The sequence below is a fragment of the Orcinus orca genome, chromosome X (genome assembly GCF_937001465.1).
Source record: "Orcinus orca chromosome X, mOrcOrc1.1, whole genome shotgun sequence".
Classification (NCBI taxonomy): domain Eukaryota; kingdom Metazoa; phylum Chordata; class Mammalia; order Artiodactyla; family Delphinidae; genus Orcinus; species Orcinus orca.
In genome coordinates, this window is record NC_064580.1 from 28,469,478 (window position 1) to 28,489,471 (window position 19,994).

General features: G+C 38.2%; 1 protein-coding gene across 1 annotated transcript in view; it reads right to left on the reverse strand.

Annotated features, from left to right (window-relative positions):
- Window positions 1–19,994, reverse strand: part of DMD (dystrophin) — a 2,251,544-nt gene that overhangs the window by 345,165 nt on the left and 1,886,385 nt on the right. The window contains exons 58-59 of the mRNA XM_049704774.1: window positions 12,564–12,684; window positions 11,668–11,936 (exon numbers count right to left, since the gene is read on the reverse strand). Of these exons, the coding sequence (XP_049560731.1) occupies window positions 11,668–11,936; window positions 12,564–12,684 (390 nt within the window). The remainder of the gene's footprint in view (window positions 1–11,667; window positions 11,937–12,563; window positions 12,685–19,994) is intronic.

The following is a 19,994-nucleotide window of genomic DNA, read 5'->3' on the forward strand; positions in this document are numbered from 1 at the left end:
GTAATATTTTATTCACTGTGTAAGTCGAAGGATCAATAGAACGTATGCTCATTTGATTAGCTTATATTTCTTCTAACCTTATGCTTTACTGGATGTACAAAATTCACCATTATATTGGATAACCCTTGTAGTATGGTGTTCGTGTTAAGTTGAAAACAATGAACCATTCTATTTTGGCTTTAGCCTTTCTCTGCTGGAAATACTGGAAGCCAAGGGCTAACTGACAAGTAGTGGGGGAAGGAGGTGAAATGTTGGTGCATGTGGCCTACTTGACCTTGGGCAGCCAAGGGCCTGAAACCACGGGGCAATTCAATGGGTATATCATTGAATGAGACCTAATAAGATTTAGGTTCACAGCAATGTACAGACTCCAAACTGGGTAAAAGCCTTTAAGAGTAGGAAAATAAGGAAATAAAATGAAACTCAGTGGTGGCTTGTCTCTAGTTCCAAAAACCAAACCAATATATTGCTTACCCCTCATTTACTTTAGTTTCTATTTAATCAATAGACTTCGGCATATATTGCTGATAAACTGACTTTATTCTCTTTGCTAACTTGCTTAATATGCCATGTTAAGATCACGATGATACAATTTGAATATCGATAGGGAAAAGTTCCAAATGAGCCCACTGAGTCTATAATAATGTGGCATCTCAGGGAACAAGACTTCTAAAAATAAGTGTTTTGAAATAGGACCAGCAGGCTCCTAACCATATGAAGAAAAAAACTTCACCATAAAAAATCAATTCTTTAAAAGGAGAAGAAATCTATCTTAGTGTTACATTCTCCAGCCTCATTCTGGTTAAGAGAGTTTGACATTTCAGGGCTGAACACACTGTGGAAACTTGATAAATATTGAAGCTTACAAACAAAAACATAACAGTGATATGTGGACCAATTTTTGAAAACATTGAAAATCAATGTGCCCTTACTCTGCCTAATTCAGTTAACTCAATTATTTAATGTATACTTGAGTGGGTTTATACATAGCTATTTCATTTTTACATTAAACATTAATCAAATTACTTTTAATGCAAAATTTCCTTTATTTCCATCCCCTCTCCCCCAAGATTCCAGGATAAGGGGGAGCGTTTGTTTTAAATATTGCTTGTTTAATGTTAAAGCATATTTTAGCATATTTGTTGCTATTATATTTCACCTATAATTTTCATCACATATACCACTCACCCTATACCAAAACCATAAACTTTTTCACAGGCGTTTAATAGAGTGATTTTGCACCACCTTTGGGGGAAAAAAAAATCCCTCTTCCCCAATTACTGCAGTTAAGACTATTTCCTACTTTCTCCCAGTCATTCTCCCAGTTTCACCCCATATCCATCTCCATTTCTACACACAAGCATACACCCTCCCATCATGAACACAGGGCCTCAGTGGCTTGACAAGATAAATTAGAAAATGTAGGAATTCCTGAATAAGTTATCAGCTATTCACACCTAGCAAGCAGGTTTTAATTTTAAAAAGTTGAATAGTCTCAACTATTCTGAATGGCCTCGACTTCAGAAACTCTGTAAAGTACTTGTTTATAATCAGTATGTTTGGCAGAAAATTATGAGGAGTATTTTAAAATTTAATTGCTTTTATTGGTAAATATGATAACATTTAAACAAAGTGAATATTATGTGACTAAATATCTTAATTTTAAAGTATTAAGAGTGGGAAGGCAAGTTAAGTTCTAAGTCTTTTGAAGCAACTCAAAAATTGTATGAGTGACATTAAAATACCAACAAGAAAACTGGAATAAATAACTGTGAATGTCTTTCACAAGAGAGATTCAGAAACAGTAGGCTGTTATTCACTTCAAGGTTTCAGAGTGAAACTCTGCTCCCTACCTCAACTATCAATCACTCTCACAGGAGGCCATGTGCCTGCATGCATTTTTAAATTAAATGTTCTGGATGTGTTTAAATATAAAAGAAATAACAAATGATATATTTATTATTTATAATTGGAGAATTACTAACAATAAACAAATATGTATGTATATATATACTGTAGTTTTACTATAGAATGATGTTTCTCAAAGCATCCCTGGACCAGATTCTTAGCTCTGTTCCAGATCGCGTGAACCAGAAACTCTGGGGAAAGGGTTCACCAGTCTGGGTTTCCACAAGCCCTCTAGGTGATTCTGATGCACACTAAGGTGAGAGTCACTGCCACAGAAAATTCTTGACATTCTCAACGACTATGTCTGAATACCTAGAATCCTCAAATTGACAAATATCTGATCAATAAAGACACTTAGAGATGATATAACTATAAAGCCAAAATTGCTTATAAAGCCATTTTCTTTACTAACAATCCCTACTTTCTTAGACATTTCCATGAACTCTTCTCTTCTATTACCAAATCCAATAAGTACCTAGGAGGTAGGTTGGGCAGGGGGAGGGTAGATTTTTCACAAAGAAACAAAATTTTCATCACCTCTAACGAATTACTGCACGTGCAAGAACAAAACAGCATTGAAAGGGCCATGCTGAGACACGGAGGCTGAGGGGAGCACTAGGTTCGCTTACTGGCTGTAGGGAACACTTTTCCTGGCCTGCGCATCCATGCCCCAGCTGCTATGATGGTCGCCTACTAATGGCTCACAGCTGCTTCTCTTCTTCAGAGAGGCGATCTCTGCTGATAGGAGCCCCCTATCCCAGGAGGTAACACACACTCCTGGCCTGGGAGGTAACTCATGTCTCTAGTGGTGGGCCACAGCCAGTGGTGTGCTGGAGCAGAGCCCAAGAGTCAATTGTGTGTGTCTCTTCCCAAGTCTGCCTTCGGTGAGGTCACGTTGGTAGCTTGAATCAGCCACGGTGGGGGTATTTACACCACGACAATTGGAAAACACTACAAATCAGTGTTCACCTCAGAGCTAGCGGATAAATGTTTACTAGCATACAATGACTGGCTGGGGTATAAAAGACCAGCTCTGCTGTGTGGTTCATACTCCAGAGCTTTCTCCATTTGAATCAAGACACAAAGCTAGATTTTGCCTGAGATGGCATGCTTGCTCGACTCTTTCATCTTCCTTGTTATGCTTCCGTAACTCCCACACAGGCTTCTCCTGAAAGCAGCCCGTCTACCTGTGCACCCAGACCCCTGTTCTCAGGGTCTGCTTCCAGGGAACCTGACCTATAACACCAGTTAAATCATTAGTTAAGTGACTGCTGCACAAAAGCCTCAAAGAATATATGTTCAAAATCACAAAGAGCTACATGTCATGGACCTTTTGAATCACAATGATCAGATGAAAGTGCGAACGATACATTTGAAACGGCAAGGATCTACTCTTTGTGTATGAGCACATAAAAGAAAGAAGTTGTTGGAAAAAGATGAAGCCAGCACAAATTGGGCAATTTTTTCTATCATGCTTCTCAAATTATGCTTTCATACCCATAGATGAATATACTGGAGGATTCATTTTACTTAATATGTTGGAGAAAAACATCTTTATATTAAAACATAACAAATCCATTTTGGAGAAGATTACAAAATTGAAATGAGGTTTAAAAAATAAACATCACAGAAAACTCATGCTCGTGGGAAAAGGAGGTAAACAGGTGGAAGGGGAGGATGCCCAGCTTCATCTCCTTGGCCATTAAGAGAACTGAAGTAGAAAAGTTTGAGAAGCACTGCTTTTGACAAGTACTGTTGATAGAAAAATCCAGAGTAATTGTAAACTATAACTAAAAATATTAGTTTAGTATGGAAAGATCTTTTTTGAAAAAGTTTACTTTTCTCAGGACCCATTAAAATAAGAGTTACATTAGTACCATAGGCACATGTGTTCCCATAATACTCAGAAAATTGGTTAACCAAGAACAACTACTCAATGCCATGGCTTAACTTAGTTAAGGTAAGATTGCATAAGGCATAATATTGGTGTCAATGTTAGCTGTGTAATTCTAAAAATTGTAATTGTCAAGTATGACGGGAACACAATAGGCGCCCACCCTTTGGGCTATTTGTTCTTAAATCATTCCTTGTTGTGCTTCTGGTAGGAGAGTAACATAATTGTGAAGTTATGTTGCAACTTTGGTAGATGTCAAAGGAGAATAAAAATACATACTGATTCCATGTATATGTGTTAGCATACGGTATTTGTGTTTCTCTTTCTGACTTACTTCACTCTGTATGACAGACTCTAGGTCCATCCACCTCATTACAAATAGCTCAATTTCGTTTCTTTTTATGGCTGAGTAATATTCCATTGTATATATGTGCCACATCTTCTTTATCCATTCATCTGTTGCTAGACACTTAGGTTGCTTCCATGTCCTGTACAACACAGACTAACACAGCACTGTGAAGGAATTATACTCCAATAAAGATGAATTAAAAAAATACATACTGACTGTGTGCTCCCATCTTCTAAGGAAATATGGAATTTTAGTTAAATAACTCACACTTTAAAACTGTTTCTAGTTAATGTGTTACAGACACCCATACATGCAAGCCAATACAAATTCTTGCTCTCTCAGCTTGGTGCTAAATAATAATATTCTCAGGAAAACTACGATGCCATTAATATAACAACTCCCAATACGATTTTATTCATGAAATAAACATTCACACTCTGTAATGAGATCAGATTTCTCTGGGTACAGGTTTTAACCGTATCATAGATGAATGAATGATTGAGTTTTTAGATCTGTTAATGCTGATACTATATGACTTAAGTTTTTGTTTTGAATAGTCTTTTATTACCCAAGAGGCTTGAGGAATACTGTTTATAATCACTACCAGCCACAAACAAAGCTTCTGGAATAAATCCACAGTAAACAGGATTGGCATATTAAAGGATCAGTTTTTGACATGGTTGTTTTCAAACAGTAGGAAGGGTGATATTCTCTGGAGGAATTTTTATTATCTAATTAAATATTTCTTTAGTAGAATAATGTCAGACGAACTCATTAGCTGAACATTCTGATTAGCCATGTTCTCCTAAATATTCCATGACCAGAAGAAGAGCTGTACAACTCTGATTTAATGCAGTAACAATGGTAACCAATTCTAGCTCCTTCTTTTATCACAGTCCATCAAAGGAATACAAAGAAGTCCAAATTAAAATAAGTTCAGTAATAAAAAGAACATGTGCGTTTTCCTACTATTCTAAAGCCTCTTCCTACCTTTAAGCAAAGTTCACTCAGTAATTATCTTATTTATGAAAGTAAGAGCAGAAGGATGTTTCTCTTATTAAACAAATGGCTTTGTGCTTTGAATGTGGAGGGCATCTCAAAACAGTCAAAAAGGGCTTCCCTGGTGACGCAGTGGTTGAGAGTCCGCCTGCCGATGCAGGGGACACGGGTTCGTGCTCCGGTCCGGGAAGATCCCACATGCCGCGGAGCGGCTGGGCCCGTGAGCCATGGCCGCTGGGCCTGCGCGTCCGGAGCCTGTGCTCCGCAACGGGAGAGGCCACAACAGTGAGAGGCCCGCGTACCGCAAAGAAAAAAAAAGTCAAAAAGAAAGCAGTGTTGAATGTCATCAACTTATTTCTTCCTACCCACTGTTTTAAATCATTTGCTTGGTTCCAATGTATACTACACTTACGTAAGTTGTTTATGAAGAGCCAAATTAATAGTCTTTGCAATTGTTTTCCTTGGAATTTGGAGAGATGACAAATGAATTAGTAGAAAATGGCAATTCTACATGAATTAGCTTTTAAGTCTCCCTAAGAGGCTGATGCAGAACTTAATAAGAGACTTATTAGGAGAAGTAGGACAACTTAATTCAGATTGATTATAGACTTCGGTGAAGACAGCTGGGGTTCAAATGAAACTGAAAAAGAACTTATATGCACTTCAAAGTATGCTAATGAGATGTCTGAAACAATTACTCTGCACTGCCTTTTCAGAAGTTTCAAAGGCAGGATGGGAATAGCATGGTAAACGAAGGCTCTGTTTGCCTAAATCGAGGTAGGGGCTTTAAAAACACACACAGCACTCTCTAAAGTCAGATGCCTTGGGTAAGGAACGTGATTTGACATTGCTACCCTAAGTAACTTGCCTTTAACTTTATAAACAAAGCAGGAAATGAGAGCGAATACATGGCAACTAAGTAATAAGCTCTCCTGGCAACACTAACTTACACTTAGTTTTACATCGGACAAATAATTTGGTTAGGAAATTTAAGATGATTAATTCCTACTTTAGTTTCTAAGCTCTAGTTAGGCCAACAATGACCATTCTATTAAAAAATAAATACTATACTTTTGAAGTATATAAGTGAGAGTTACTATAATATGCCTTCTTATAGATATATTCCCAGATATTAAAGGCCAAATCCTATGCTTTAAAAAATCACAATTGTGTGCTTTGAAAACTAGATAAAACCCTAGTTACTCCATAGGACAGGCATCAGTTCCATTTTTAACCCAGATTTATAAAGGATTATATCTTTTTTGTTTGCGTTTTCTTCTCCATCAAAGGCTTACATAGCACACACAGCATTCGTATAAAAACGATAACAAAAGCCTCCACAGAGCAATTCATTTGTAGCCAATAACAATTAACAAAATATGACTAAGCTTTCCTTTTCCTACTACAGGTAGTACACCTTATTCCTTGTGGAGATATCGATCCTTTATTCAGAGTGGGGAGAGCTTACGTATTTTGAATCATTTTAAGGGCTGCTCTGTGATGGTTCTGTCTGACCATGCATCCCCTATCTCTGTAAGAAAGGATTATGAACTTTCTCTATAAAACTCATATATAAGAAAGGATTTAAGGTCAACTCATATAAATGACAAATGTAACAAAATTGATAAAATTATAATAACATATTAGAACCAGGGTTAAGATGAGAAAAACAGTAAGGGAAGATACAGTTACGTGAACATGGCTGAAAGCTTCCGGCTTCCGAAGGTGAATATGAAATTCTAATATGTTACATCACATTTCACATTCCCTATCAGGAGGAAACATACTTACTTTTCTCAATGTCAAATTCTGAGATAGCATTTCTTTGACAAATTTCTCAGATAAACCAAGCCACAGGTAGTCTGAAGAGAAGCATTTGCCAGTTTTCTTCTTACATTTTTATTTTTATTTTTATTTTTTATTTTTTTTTGGCGGTATGCGGGCCTCTCACTGCTGTGGCCTCTCCCGTTGCGGAGCACAGGCTCCGGACGCGCAGGCTCAGTGGCCATGGCTCACGGGCCCAGCCGCTCCGCGGCAAGTGGGATCCTCCCAGACCGGGGCACGAACCCGTGTCCCCTGCATCGGCAGGCGCACTCTCAACCACTGCGCCACCAGAGAAGCCCTCTTCTTACATTTTTAGATGTGAACGTTTGAACATAAAGTCAGTCAGGATGGCATGGCGGCTTCATCATCATAGTTCCTCTTCTACTACACACATCACTACATTATTCTCAATTATAATTCCAAAAAGGTCTAATTAAAATATTTTGTTGTAAGAACTTTAAGGAAAAACTCACAGAGTTCCTGTCCTTGACTTTTCATAGTAAAAAATGTAAGTTGCAAGTCTGATTAAAAAACAAAACAAAACAAAAACGTAAAATGCATAACTACATAGATGTGACAAATTTGCATACCCCAAGATGGCAGCCTGGGATAGCCTAATCATGGTGTGTGAAAAACTGTGTTTCAAGTCAACTGGCAAACTAAGGGCAGTGAAATGTTTCCGGCTTAAGAATGATATAGCAATCTGTGTTAAAAAACCATGGTGGATTAGGACAAAGAGACAACTGGGGAAAACAACAACTCCCATGAACTTTTTCACACAGGAATTGTTCTTAAGAACAAAAATGTCATATGTAGACTTTAGTTGCAAAAGTTGTTCTACTTTATTAAAAGCTACATATGGTCCACTTATAGATCTATGTAGAACACTTAGTGATTCCAGGAGTTATTCTCATTCCCCATTACTACAAGGAAAGTAAGAACATTTGTATAGTCACATAAGCACTGGTGTTATTTCCAGTAAAGTGAGAAATCATGATTCTGCCCTTAAAATATTTGATAAGCAGTATGAATCATGAATTTTAAAAATAAAGAGGCATTTAAAATTTAAATTTTATTCTAGTGGTTATTCCTATGAAGCTATATTTGGAAGGGTGAGAGGCTCTTAGTGAGCTGAATAGTCAATATTAACATTATGTTCCTTTCTCTTCATTTATGTACACTGTCCTAAAGATGATTACTAGTAATCACGCCATATCCATAGTGTCCCAGGACTTAGTTGTTTTATCCATTCTCCAAACCCAAAAGCCGCATTTGCCAATGAAATGAGGTAATGCTAAATCCCACAGAAACACACATTCCACAGTTACTTAAATAACAACTTCTTTAACAAATGAGATCCGAATGGAGGTGGATATTATGAGACAGTCACTGGGGTGATGAAAACAAACTGAGACGGGTATATAAAATATTCTTCTGGCTACCTGCCTAGCTATCCGTTTGGAGTTCCCTACAGCGTGGAGCCTCTGAGGGCTTAAACTGCTGAGTAGAAAAATGGGAATAGTGGTTTTCGGTACTCTTCTTCTTCTTTTCAAAGTAAGTTTTAGTTAATAGAATTCACTCCTTGTAAACCACCAACACGAAAGTTTCAGAGTTTCAAATCTGGTACCACTGAGATGCAACAGAAAAAAGATGGGTTTTCATTCCCATTGCAAAATGAAGAGGAACTACTGAAGGGAAATAAATATATATGAATTCATATAATCTATAGTTTTAAGATATGCATAAAATATTTGTACAATACTGGTTCAGAAACCAAAATAATCTATTATGACCAGTACACACATATATTTTTTTTTTTTTTAATTTTGGTCGCACCCCGCAGTATGTGGGATCTTAGGTCTCCGACCAGGGATGGAACTCGTGCCCCGTGCACTGGAAGGCAGAGTCTTAACCACTGGACCACCGGGGAGGTCCCATAAGCTCTTTTTAAACAAACGTTTAATGTATATATGTTTTGTTATTATTGGGATCAGAATGAGGTCTTACCAATTAGGGTATATGGGAAATGAAATTCGTCTTAGGATCAAGAACAGATGAGAGAGGGGAACTGAAAAGAAGACTGCAAATAGGGTTGGGTAAGGACCAGCTGATATTTGAGCTGTTCTGCTTTTAGTTAGTTTTTGTTATTAAGTCACGCTGTATACATTCTCCATCCATATTCATTATCCTGCTACTGCTCCTGTGTGACAGATACGGCTCAGAATGCAGCCTTTATGTCTGCTCTAAAGCCTAGACATTCAGCCACTTGACTTATTAACTAATTTACTTCCTTTGGGACATTCTTTTATTTGCCATTTGGGGGAAAATTTTTCAGAATTTAGTTCCTATATTTTTGGACAAAATTCAGTATTTTTAATGCTAAATAGGTAATACATTTCAAAACATTAATTTTTATGTACACAGAAATGTTAACCATTGCTTTAAATATTAGACATGGGCTCATAGAATGTCGGTGAAGATATTTTGGAAGTTATAGTCAAATTTTTCATCTCCTTTTAAATCTTCACCTACTATTATAATGAAGAGCTTTTCAATTCAACACTAGACTGTAGGCTTCATGAGGACAAAGACCGAGTCTGTTTCATTTATAACTACACGTACAGCACATTTTATAGTAGCTCACAAACAACTGCTGAGTGAAGGAATAAAAAGAAGCTGAATTGGATTCCTTATATGTTGCTGGCACTGTGCTAGGAACTGTGAATTCAAAGACATACAGCATGATCCTTGCTCTTAGGAACCTCACCTTCTATGGAAGAAAAAAAATACAGAAGTGACTTGCCACAATACATGTGAAGTTTAAGTGTGACAATTTAGGCATGTGTGGTGACCTATGAAAGCACTGAATGAAGGGCAGTTCCTTCTGCTTGGCGGGAGTTGGGGGTGGAAGACAGGGAAAACTCTAAGGGCAGATGCCCTCTGAGTTGGGCCTTGAGGGCTGAGTGGAAGTTCACCAGGCAGATAAGGTGGGCTGATCCAAGCAGAGAGAAGAACATATGCAAAGGCAGAGAGTTATGAAAAAAGATGGCATATTTGTGTAAAGGGGGGTGTGGTCAGTGTGTCCTGAATAGCCTAGAGGACAGGAGCAACAGTCAGAAATTTAAGCCAGGGCTAGGAAGAAACAGGGCCACCTGCCCTCTGCGTTCACTGGACTTCGTCGTCAGGCAGGCAGCTCCCTGCAAAGGGTTTGGATTAGAGTTGGGAAAGAATGGAAATACAGAAATATCAGTAAAGAAATGGTTCATTCATTCATTCACTAACCAAATATTTAAAATGCAGTGTTTGTGATATGCCAGCTGCACTGACTGGGGAATGGGATTTAAGGATGTATAATAAAACAACCTGACTGTATACAGGTGCTGGGGACTAGAACAGGACGTTGGTTGAAAAGAGGAAAGAAAATATAAAGGAGATATTCTGAGGTAAAATGAGCAATCAAGTGCAGTCAATGAAAATGTAGAAGGATTTAAGGATGGACCTCAAGTTTCTAGCCTGAGCAACTTGTTGGATTATGATCCAGTAACTGAAATAGGAAACACAGAAGAAAGGGCAGGTAAAAAGGGATATCGGTAGGGGAATGGGTAAACAGGAGGACAAACGGACTTGCTGTCAGAACGGTTGCATTTCAATCCTAATGGCATATGGGTTAGCAGAGCAGAAAAGAGATTCAGACTAGGAATTTAGATTTGTCACCATCCATGCCATTTCAAACTGGGAGCATTTATACCTTAAGAAGAGAACTGAGCTAAGGGATTTATAGAATAAAAAGCGAACTGAGCTAAGGTTAGAAACTTGGGCGTACCAACATCTGAAGGGTGGGGTAGAGTTTCAGAACTGAGGAAAATAAAGGAAGAAGAAGAATGTGGATGAAACAGTATCATGAAAGCCAAGGGAGAAGAGACCTTCCAGAATGAGGGGGCTGGTAAACATGCCAAATGCAGGTGAGGATTTCACTTCTGCATTTGGATTTTGGAGGACTTTGGTTAGTTTTGACACTAGATAAATAGACAAAAGATGTTTCAAGTTGCTGGTTTTCAAAAGGATCCTCCTAAATATGTATATTTTTTTCTTTATAAATACATTTATCATCTTTGTGCCATAAAGGAATTTAATTTTGGTCTCATGGACAGTATTGCAAATATAGAGTGATATTTCCTAATATCTGCAGTGGGCTAATCCAACTCAAAATTCTATTGTACGCATTGCCTTCTCAGGGAAGGGCAGCATTACTGGTCTCAGCTCACAGTACTGTAACTCACCCAAGGCACATAATTCAGTTAGCAAAAAGGCCCAAACCTGGACTCCTGGCTCCTGATTAAATGTTGTAGTTTTCCCTACTCTGATACTAAGAACCACAAATACACACACACATGCACATGTAAATCAGACAATTTTAGTACACCTAAGTTAACTCCCTGATAGCAAAATCAAAATGATTTTTCTGCCCTGTAACTTAATATTTCATTTTGTATTACTGAAGACAGACATGATTAGATCACTATCTTCTCTTAGAGGAAATACCATGTGCCAGAAGACTTTGAATTTGTGAAAGATTTCGAATGTTTAAGGGCCCTATTTTTAACTTGGTGAGAAGAAAACACTGCAAGTGAGTTCAGATTAGAACCTGTTTTGAATCTCTCAAAGGGCCCTGAAGCCAAGCAGTAGATGGTACCTTGACTTTCTCGAGGTGATCTTGGAGGGAGTCGATGAGGAGATCGCCCACGGGCTGCCACGATCCCTTGATCACTTCGGCTTGGCGCAGTTTGAGCTCCAGCTCATCCGTTGCCTCCTGAAGTTCCTGGAGTCTTTCGAGGGCCTCATCTATTTTTCTCTGCCAGTCAGCTGAGTGCAGGTTCAATTTTTCCCACTCAGTGTTGACCTCCTCAGCCTGCTTTCGTAGGAGCCGTGTGACATTCTGGGCTTTCTCCTCAGGAGGCAGCTCTAAATTAGGAAGACAACAAGGTTTTAGGCCACATTCATTTTCGTGTTAAGAAAAAGAAAACATTGTTGAAAAGGTCACACTGGAAAAAAGAAAGAGTACACTTTAATAAGAGGCCAACCTACTGATTAATGGCTCTTTTATACTGTGGCATACATTTTGATATAGTTTAGCACATCTGAAGTCGTGTCTTCCTGAGTGAATCTGTTCTACTTTATATCAATCAGATAATCCAAGATTCATTTAAGCTATTGAGTAGAAAAACGTCAGGATGCACACCACAAGCTCTAATTTACTTCAGGCAGGCTCTTAAATTGAAAATTAGCTTGCAGTCTTTGTGACAATAAATTTCCTCCTCACAGATTATCTCTTTTGTTTCTTATTTTCTAAATGTTTCAATAATTGATCGCTAATCTCTTTCAATGTTTATTTATGAATGTGCAAACAGATTTATGCATGCTGCTTTATAATTCCTTTTTCTTTTTCAACATCAAGGTTTAATTTGAATTGATTCTATTTAACCTAGAAAAGATGAGAGCTATCCAGACACTGCCAGCAAGAATGGATGGGTCACTCTGTCACCACTGATCCTTCTATCAATATGTTATTACAGTTCCACATTCAATTACCTCTGGGCTCCTGGTAGAGTTTCTCTAGTCCTTCCAAAGGCTGCTCTGTCAGAAATATTCGTACAGTCTCGAGAGTACTCATGATTACAGGTTCTTTCGTTTTCAATTCCCTCTTGAAGGCCTGTGAAATGAGATGAAAAGAAATGCTTATGTGGCTTGTGGCATTCTTCTCAAAATTAATCCTGGGTGCTCAGAACTTGGTTACGAAATTCCCAGGTCAATTTCTATCTCCTTTATTTATAAACTGACAGTCATAAAATGATAAAGAAGGCTCGACAGATCTTTCTTTTAATTAGGAAAACACTGTGTTTGTAAAACTATTCTGGAGAGGATAGGGGAGTTTTCAAGATATGTTAACGTCCTTTAATTAAGATGAGTGATTTATTTATATAACTTGAATACCAAACTGGAAATCTGGAGCTAAAGTTGTAAGATATATATTGCAAAACCCTAGCGGGGGCTTCCCTGGTGGCACAGTGGTTAAGAATCTGCCTGCCAATGCAGGGGACACGGGTTCGAGCTCTGGTCCGGGAAGATCCCACATGCCATGGAGCAACTAAGCCCATGTGCCACAACTACTGAAGCCCACGTGACTAGAGCCCATGCTTTGCAACAAGAGAAGCCACCACAATGAGAAGCCCACATGCAGCAATGAAGACCAAAAAAAAAAAAAAAAAAAAAAAAGAGCCTAGCAGGGCTAATGAAACTCACACACACCCAAAAGAACACAACCGATCTAATTCATAATCACCAGTTAATTCTGTCGAAATGTCTGACAATGAACATAATGATGTGTTAATAGTAAACTGATAAAAACTAATAATGAATAAACTAATAAAAAACTAAGTAAAAACTCAACGCTTTTGAAAAATACCCATTACATTTTCCATTGTGACTTCTTTGAAAACAGGAGAAATGTTTTGAGGTATACTGAAGGTAGAAATTGTGGGAACAAGTTTCTATAAAAGAGTGAGCCTAGAACAGGTGTTTTGAGGTCATCTAAATTAGTTATCAATTTTAATCTCTAATCTGTAATCTTCTTTAATACAGGGGATTAAAAGAAAAGCAAAATGCACACTTTCTGCCTTCAAGAAGTTTCTGAACCAAAAGAAGGGAGAAAACTAACACACTAGAAACAAAGAAAACAATAAAGTTCATATATAACCAAGTGCTAAGGGTTGTGAGACATCCTGAGAGGCTAGGATAAATTAACAGATATTCTGAAACCACTGAAGATAGTTATTGACCCAGATTCGGCTATCTCAGAAGGGAAGATGTTAATTAAAGTATTAAATATCACATAAATGCTAAAAGACCAGTGCAAAAACAACAGTAATAATAATTGCCCTGATCTAGGGCTTAATTATTCATATCTTTTTTCAATTCTATCCTATTTGTAGTAATGTGGCCTATTGAATTTAAACCGTGCTCTGTTACTGGGAGAAAACTTAGCAGTATCTCCTTTAAACTTCAGATGTATCATGTCACAGGAGTGCTCTAGAAGTGGAATGTAGGACACATTTATAAATAAAATCCTAATGGTGTTCACCATTCAAAGGAATCCTGAGTCTGATACTTTGCAAAATGATTCACCTTCCAAGTTATTTACAGTTTAGTAGAGAGAGGCAAGGTTTTTGAGCCAAAATAATGAAATTCGTTAAGTGGAATATTAGGATTCAGCCTGTGGAGAGGGATGTAATTTCTGTATAGTAGGATATTCTTGCACCCTTGAAATCATACGGAGTAGGTGGGCTATGTACTTTGCTTACATGTAAGGCTGATTTTCCCTCTAATATTTCATTTGTAATCTCTGTGTTTGTGTCCGTGCGTGTGCACTCACACACGCGTGAATGTATATGTGTATACATTTCTTGTATTCCTGTATTTTTTTCAAACACCTAATTTTTCTAGCTTCAAGGAAATTATTATTTTACTTTGTCTCTCCATTTGGACTTGACAATAGGAAGCTGATACTGATATTACTAATTATAAAAATAATAATGGCTCCCTTTATTGAACTACTATGTGTCAGTGGTTAGACTAAAGACCAGAAATGCAAAGTTGAATGCAAAACAGCCCTTCCTGTGTAGGAACGTATAGTAAATAGTGGAAGAGTCGAACATGTAAATAATTTCAACACAATGTGGAAAGTGCTAGAGGCTTGCATAATATGGGAAAGGAAATTGGGAAAGGCTTCTTGGAGAAGATAGTATTCAAGAAGAATTCTAAAGCATGAACATGATGAGTTAGCCAGGGAAAAGCAGGTTAGAGGAAGAAGACGACGAAAATGCAGGTGCAAAGACAGAGGGCTAATTCAGTGCTGCATGTGCAATTATCTCAAGTAGGCTAGTGTTTCTAGAAGATAAAGTACAAAGAGAAGACATATCCAGAGATGAAGCAGGGTACTGTCCTTATCTTAAACTGTATTAGACCTTTAAGTCAGGATTTGAACCTCAACCTATGACCATATATACCCTGCTAAGAAGTCTAGGTGCTGTCTCATAGGTAATCAGGAGCCTTTGAAGGGATGTAAGCAGGGGAGTGGCATGGGCATGTGTGCGTTTCAAATAGATTTCTCTGACATTAGTACAGAGTATGTATTTGAGAAGGACAGAAATGGAATCAGAGAAAATAGGAGGCAACTGCAAGAATTCAGCGCAAGATTATGAGGATCTGAACCAGGGCAATGGTACCAGGGCAAAAAAAGAGACAGACAGAGAAAGGAAATGTTTAGAGAGTAGAGATGTGGGAATTTGGTAACCGAATAGATGCTAGAGAAGAGAAGGGGAGGAGCAAGGATGACACCTAGTTTCTAGGCTGAGTAAAGGAGTGAACGCTGGGTGCAATTAAACTAAAAGTGAGGAAATAAACTCTCCTGGATTTCTCAGTACACCTATAAAAAGTTCTAGCCTCGTGAACACCTTCCCATACTATGGGAATTAGATCTGTAGTCATTTGTCTAGTTAATTTCTCTGATCCAGAGGGCCAAATGGTTATAGCCCGGAGTAGTTTCCTAGGTTAAGCTCCAAGTTGTCAGAAAGACTGGAGTAGCTATCTCTGTAGGTATTTACATTTCGAAAATATAAAGCCAAGACCTTGGAGACATTTCTAGGTTGTAAAACCTGAGATGCATGGGGCTAGCTGGCTCCTAGAGAAGTTGGAGTTGGGACTCAGGCCCATCACGTTTCCAAGGAGACCCTTTCGGGGGAGAAGACGACAATTGCTTATCTCTCCTTTATAAGCAGAGAAAAATCATTTTTTCCTGGTTACTTTCCTATGGAGCACCCACCCAGCCACTCATGTGAGAAAATTTTCATCAGATCTCACCACGTCTCCTTAGGGGTAAGGTTTGAACAGAGGGTGGAAGGTAGGGATGATAGTTACTGTAAAGTAAGTCAAGGAGATCTGTCTCTGATCCAGAACACCTCATGTGCACATTTAGCATAAAATTAATAAAGATGAATATTAAAATCCCAGGCTCCTATGAGGGGGGTCTGTATGGGGAACAGAATAAGAGGATGTGATATGCTCGGCTTGGAGACGTAACATTCTTTCCAGCAGGAAACAAGTTTCGAATCCAATGTTTAGGGAGAAGAAATGAGATGTAGGAGTCATTCACTCACTACGCTAATATCCACTGAGTGCCTACGATTATGCATACAGGCAAGGATTAAAATTACGTAAGTAGATGAGATTGCTCAGTGGAGTGAGAGGAAAAGAAAATTCTGGAGAACACAGATGCAAATGTAATGAGCAGACAGAGGAACTGGATCCAATGAAAGGCTGAAAAGGATTGGATAGGTGTGAAGACTGGGGGAAATAAGGAATGTAAAAGTAATGAAGAGAGAGTGAGAGTTTGAGAGGAATAAAGTGACCAAGAGTGTCCAATCATGACACAGAAGTAAAGCAAGATGAGCACTGAGAAGTGTTCATCAGACTTGGTGAGAGCCATTTCGGCGGAGGGCAGTAGCCTTGGAAACAGGTTTAGTTGAGGAGTAAGTGAGAGAAGGAGGAGGCATTTCAAATGATAACATTTCAGGGAAAAGAGGAGGACAGGACAGAGAGGATCGCAAGGCAAAGAGAGATACGTTCTTTTTAGTATGGGAATGGTTTGAACACAGACTGAAAGATGGATAAGCAACCATCCTTGTTTGCCAGGTACTAAGGACACGGAACTTTCAATGCTGAAACCAGGACAGCATCAGGCAAACCAGGACAGTTGGTCACCATAGCAGAGAAGAATATATTAAAGACCTCGGGGGAAAGTGGAGATAATTATTGGAGCAAAGTCCGTCAAATAAGGAAATGGATCTTAAAGGTCCCATCAAAGTGAAAAAGTTCAAGACACTGTTTGATGATGCAATTCCACTGTTAAAACCGAACAGCAAATAATTCAAGGCTAAGGACCACCCATCCATTGTGAGAGACCGCTTGTTTGCCCCTCGAGTTGTTGCCAAGGGCTTAGCTCCACCACAGCTGCACAGTTCATTTCTTAAATATGAGTCACTGAGGATTAAGATGAATCGAAAGAAAAGACAAAGGAAGTTCTGTCGTTACAAAGACATAAGCACCATTATTTTCACATCGTTGCCAGAAATTAAGAAAAGAAAGTAGATGGAAGAGAGGGTTAAGTGACTGTATCTTCAGAATTTAAGATTTAGACTAAACACACACATAAAACAACTGTAAACACCCCAGAAAAAGAGGGAGAAAAAAACTATAAATAGGAACGTCATGTTAAACACGGTTATATGAAAGGTCCTCTTCCATTTATTCATGTAATAAATTTTGAGCACCTACACTATGTACCAGACTCTGTTGTAGGCAATGGATATCGTTGGTCCTTGTAGCACGGAGTTTAAAAGAGAGAGGCTTATGTAGTAAAAATAATAACAACAAGACAACAATAAAAAAACCCCATGAAGATGTTGCATTAAAATAATGAAAAATAGATTTTTCAATATCTGATCAACTTACCATACACTGAATGTTACAACATTTCACCACGTTTTAAAAGGAAAATGGAGCCATTTTTAAACAATGACAACATTCAACGTCAAGAGCCTTAACTCTTTGATAATTGTCTTGTTTCTCAAAAAAAGTCTATTTGAATGACACTGGGGAAAATACATACTCATATACAATACTGATTTTTGTCTCATAGATTATAATTAATATTTTAAATCAGATAGGTTGGTTCATTCATGTGCTGATGTGAAAAAGCTATCAGATATAAAGCCCTTCTCCCATGCACGTACAGAGTAAATCTTTACCCTAATTCGATGTCAATATTCAAATGTTAAGATATTTACTTCTTGAATCGTTTGAACAGATGAAGTTATTTTCTTTAAAACCCATCTTTTCCCCCATACCTTCTTTTTTCCCATTTTAAGATAGCCAGGCCCAAGGCTCTGAAATAGTGATGTGGAAGAATTCGAAGGAACTACTAAAGACGCAGAGTACCTCGGTGAAAAGAAAATACTATTCTATCTCACAAATGAGAAAAAAGTTAGGCATACTAAACTGATTAATTTTCCTTCAGCTTCTTAAGGTTCACGAAAGTAGCTGATTTGAATCGTGCACTACAGAATTACAGTAGCAGCAAATCCCAAGGTCAATCCATTTTATCGTGAAGGTTACATTGTCTGATGGATAGCATTTATACATCACAAATACTAACCAACTGGGTGACCTCACTGCTTGCTGATTCATTCATTCATTCACAAAACTTTATTTTGAATCTATTATGTATAAGGCAGTACAGATGAAGGGGCCTAATCTTTGTCCTTAAGGAGTCAACAGTTTGGCTGAGTGGGTATGTTTGTATAAAAGCATATTTTTATTCAATTAATGTCTTACCAATGCAAAGTAAAGTACAGATACGTTAGGATGTACCTAAGGCCATCAGTTCGTTAGTCACTTAGAATCCAAACCCTGAAATTCTTAAGCCAGGCTGAAACTGAGTAAGAGCAAAGAACAAGTTTCCTGAATTACAAAAAATGTGGAAGACACATAAGTGGAAAATCCTAATGACCATGAAGCAAATGAGAAACTTAAAAAACCTGAAAGTAACAGAGAAGAACCAAGTCACTGTTCATTCATTTTAAGCCAGGCTGAAAGTGAGTAAGAACAAAAAAATAAAAGTTCTCTGAATTACAAAAAATTTGGAAGCCACAAAGGTGGAAAATCCTAATGGCTATGAAGCAGATCAGAAATAAAAAACCTGAAAGTGATAAAGAACGAAGTCAGTGATTCTTCTTTTTCTTTTTCTGTCTGTCCTACTTGTGGAAAAAAAAATTAGGGTGACTATTACCACAAATACCTAATAATACATAAATAGTAGCTCAGAACCATGTATAGAGGGGATGAAGGGTGAGATACCGATTGGCTTGAGATACCTCAGGGAAGAGAGGAGCAGGAAGAGAAGTCTGGGCACAGGTACAGACATCAGAGAGAGATAAGCTATGCTGCTTTCACCTAGAGACAGTGGTCCTATAACTAAGGATGTAAGTTAAAGCCCTTACCTTTCAAAACAGATCTCTTTCAACCATGTACAGTGTATAGTTTCCCCGGAGCTGAATTTTACCTATATTCCCACTGAAGTGGCAAGTCTATATCTGTGTCATTTGGACCAGAAATCTGAAGGAATGACTATACGTTATCTCCACATTTATTAGCAGAACTTTACAGGACCATCCTGAGAGGCAGACTGAAGTGGTGAAAAGAGCACTGTCCTGAGTAGCAGGACACCAAAAGTTCAAGTCTGGGCCGGGCCAAAACCTGGTTGCATGATCTAAGACAAGTCATAAAATCTCTCTGAGCCTTCCCATCCTCATTTGTAAAATGTAGAGGTTCGCTAAGTGCCTTACCTAAGTTCTAACATCCAGTTCTAAAATTCCATGATCAACACGTTTAGATCATTAATTGGCCACAGGCCTGTTACATGGTGGCAGTTTGAGATAGTCTTTCATTACTAATATTAAGAATTATAGCCATAGCTTGGCATATAGTAATCAATAAATACTGTTGAATAAATAACAGAACACCCAGGTAGAAAACCAGAGTGTGTTATATGGAGGCCAGCTGGATTTAGATGCAGTTGGTGCTCGAGGGTGGAAGCCTGGTTTCGTGAATTAAGAGAGAGAAAAAAATGAATGCTGTCTATTGGGGAAAACGGAGAGATGTTTTTCTGGGTCTACTCTTAGGTTCCAGATCCAAAGCCGAGAGTAATCTTTGAGTCACTAGGTGGATTCTCCTCAAGAGGAGGCCCTATTAACCCTGCCTTCGTAATCCTAGTGATTTCTTCTCTAGAGATGTTCACGTCCATACTTTCGGAAGCTCCATTATTGAACTGCTGGTTGGGCTTTTCCTCTAGCCTGCATTAGCTAGGAGATGAGAGAACAGACAGACTCTAAACTGGAAAATTGGGAC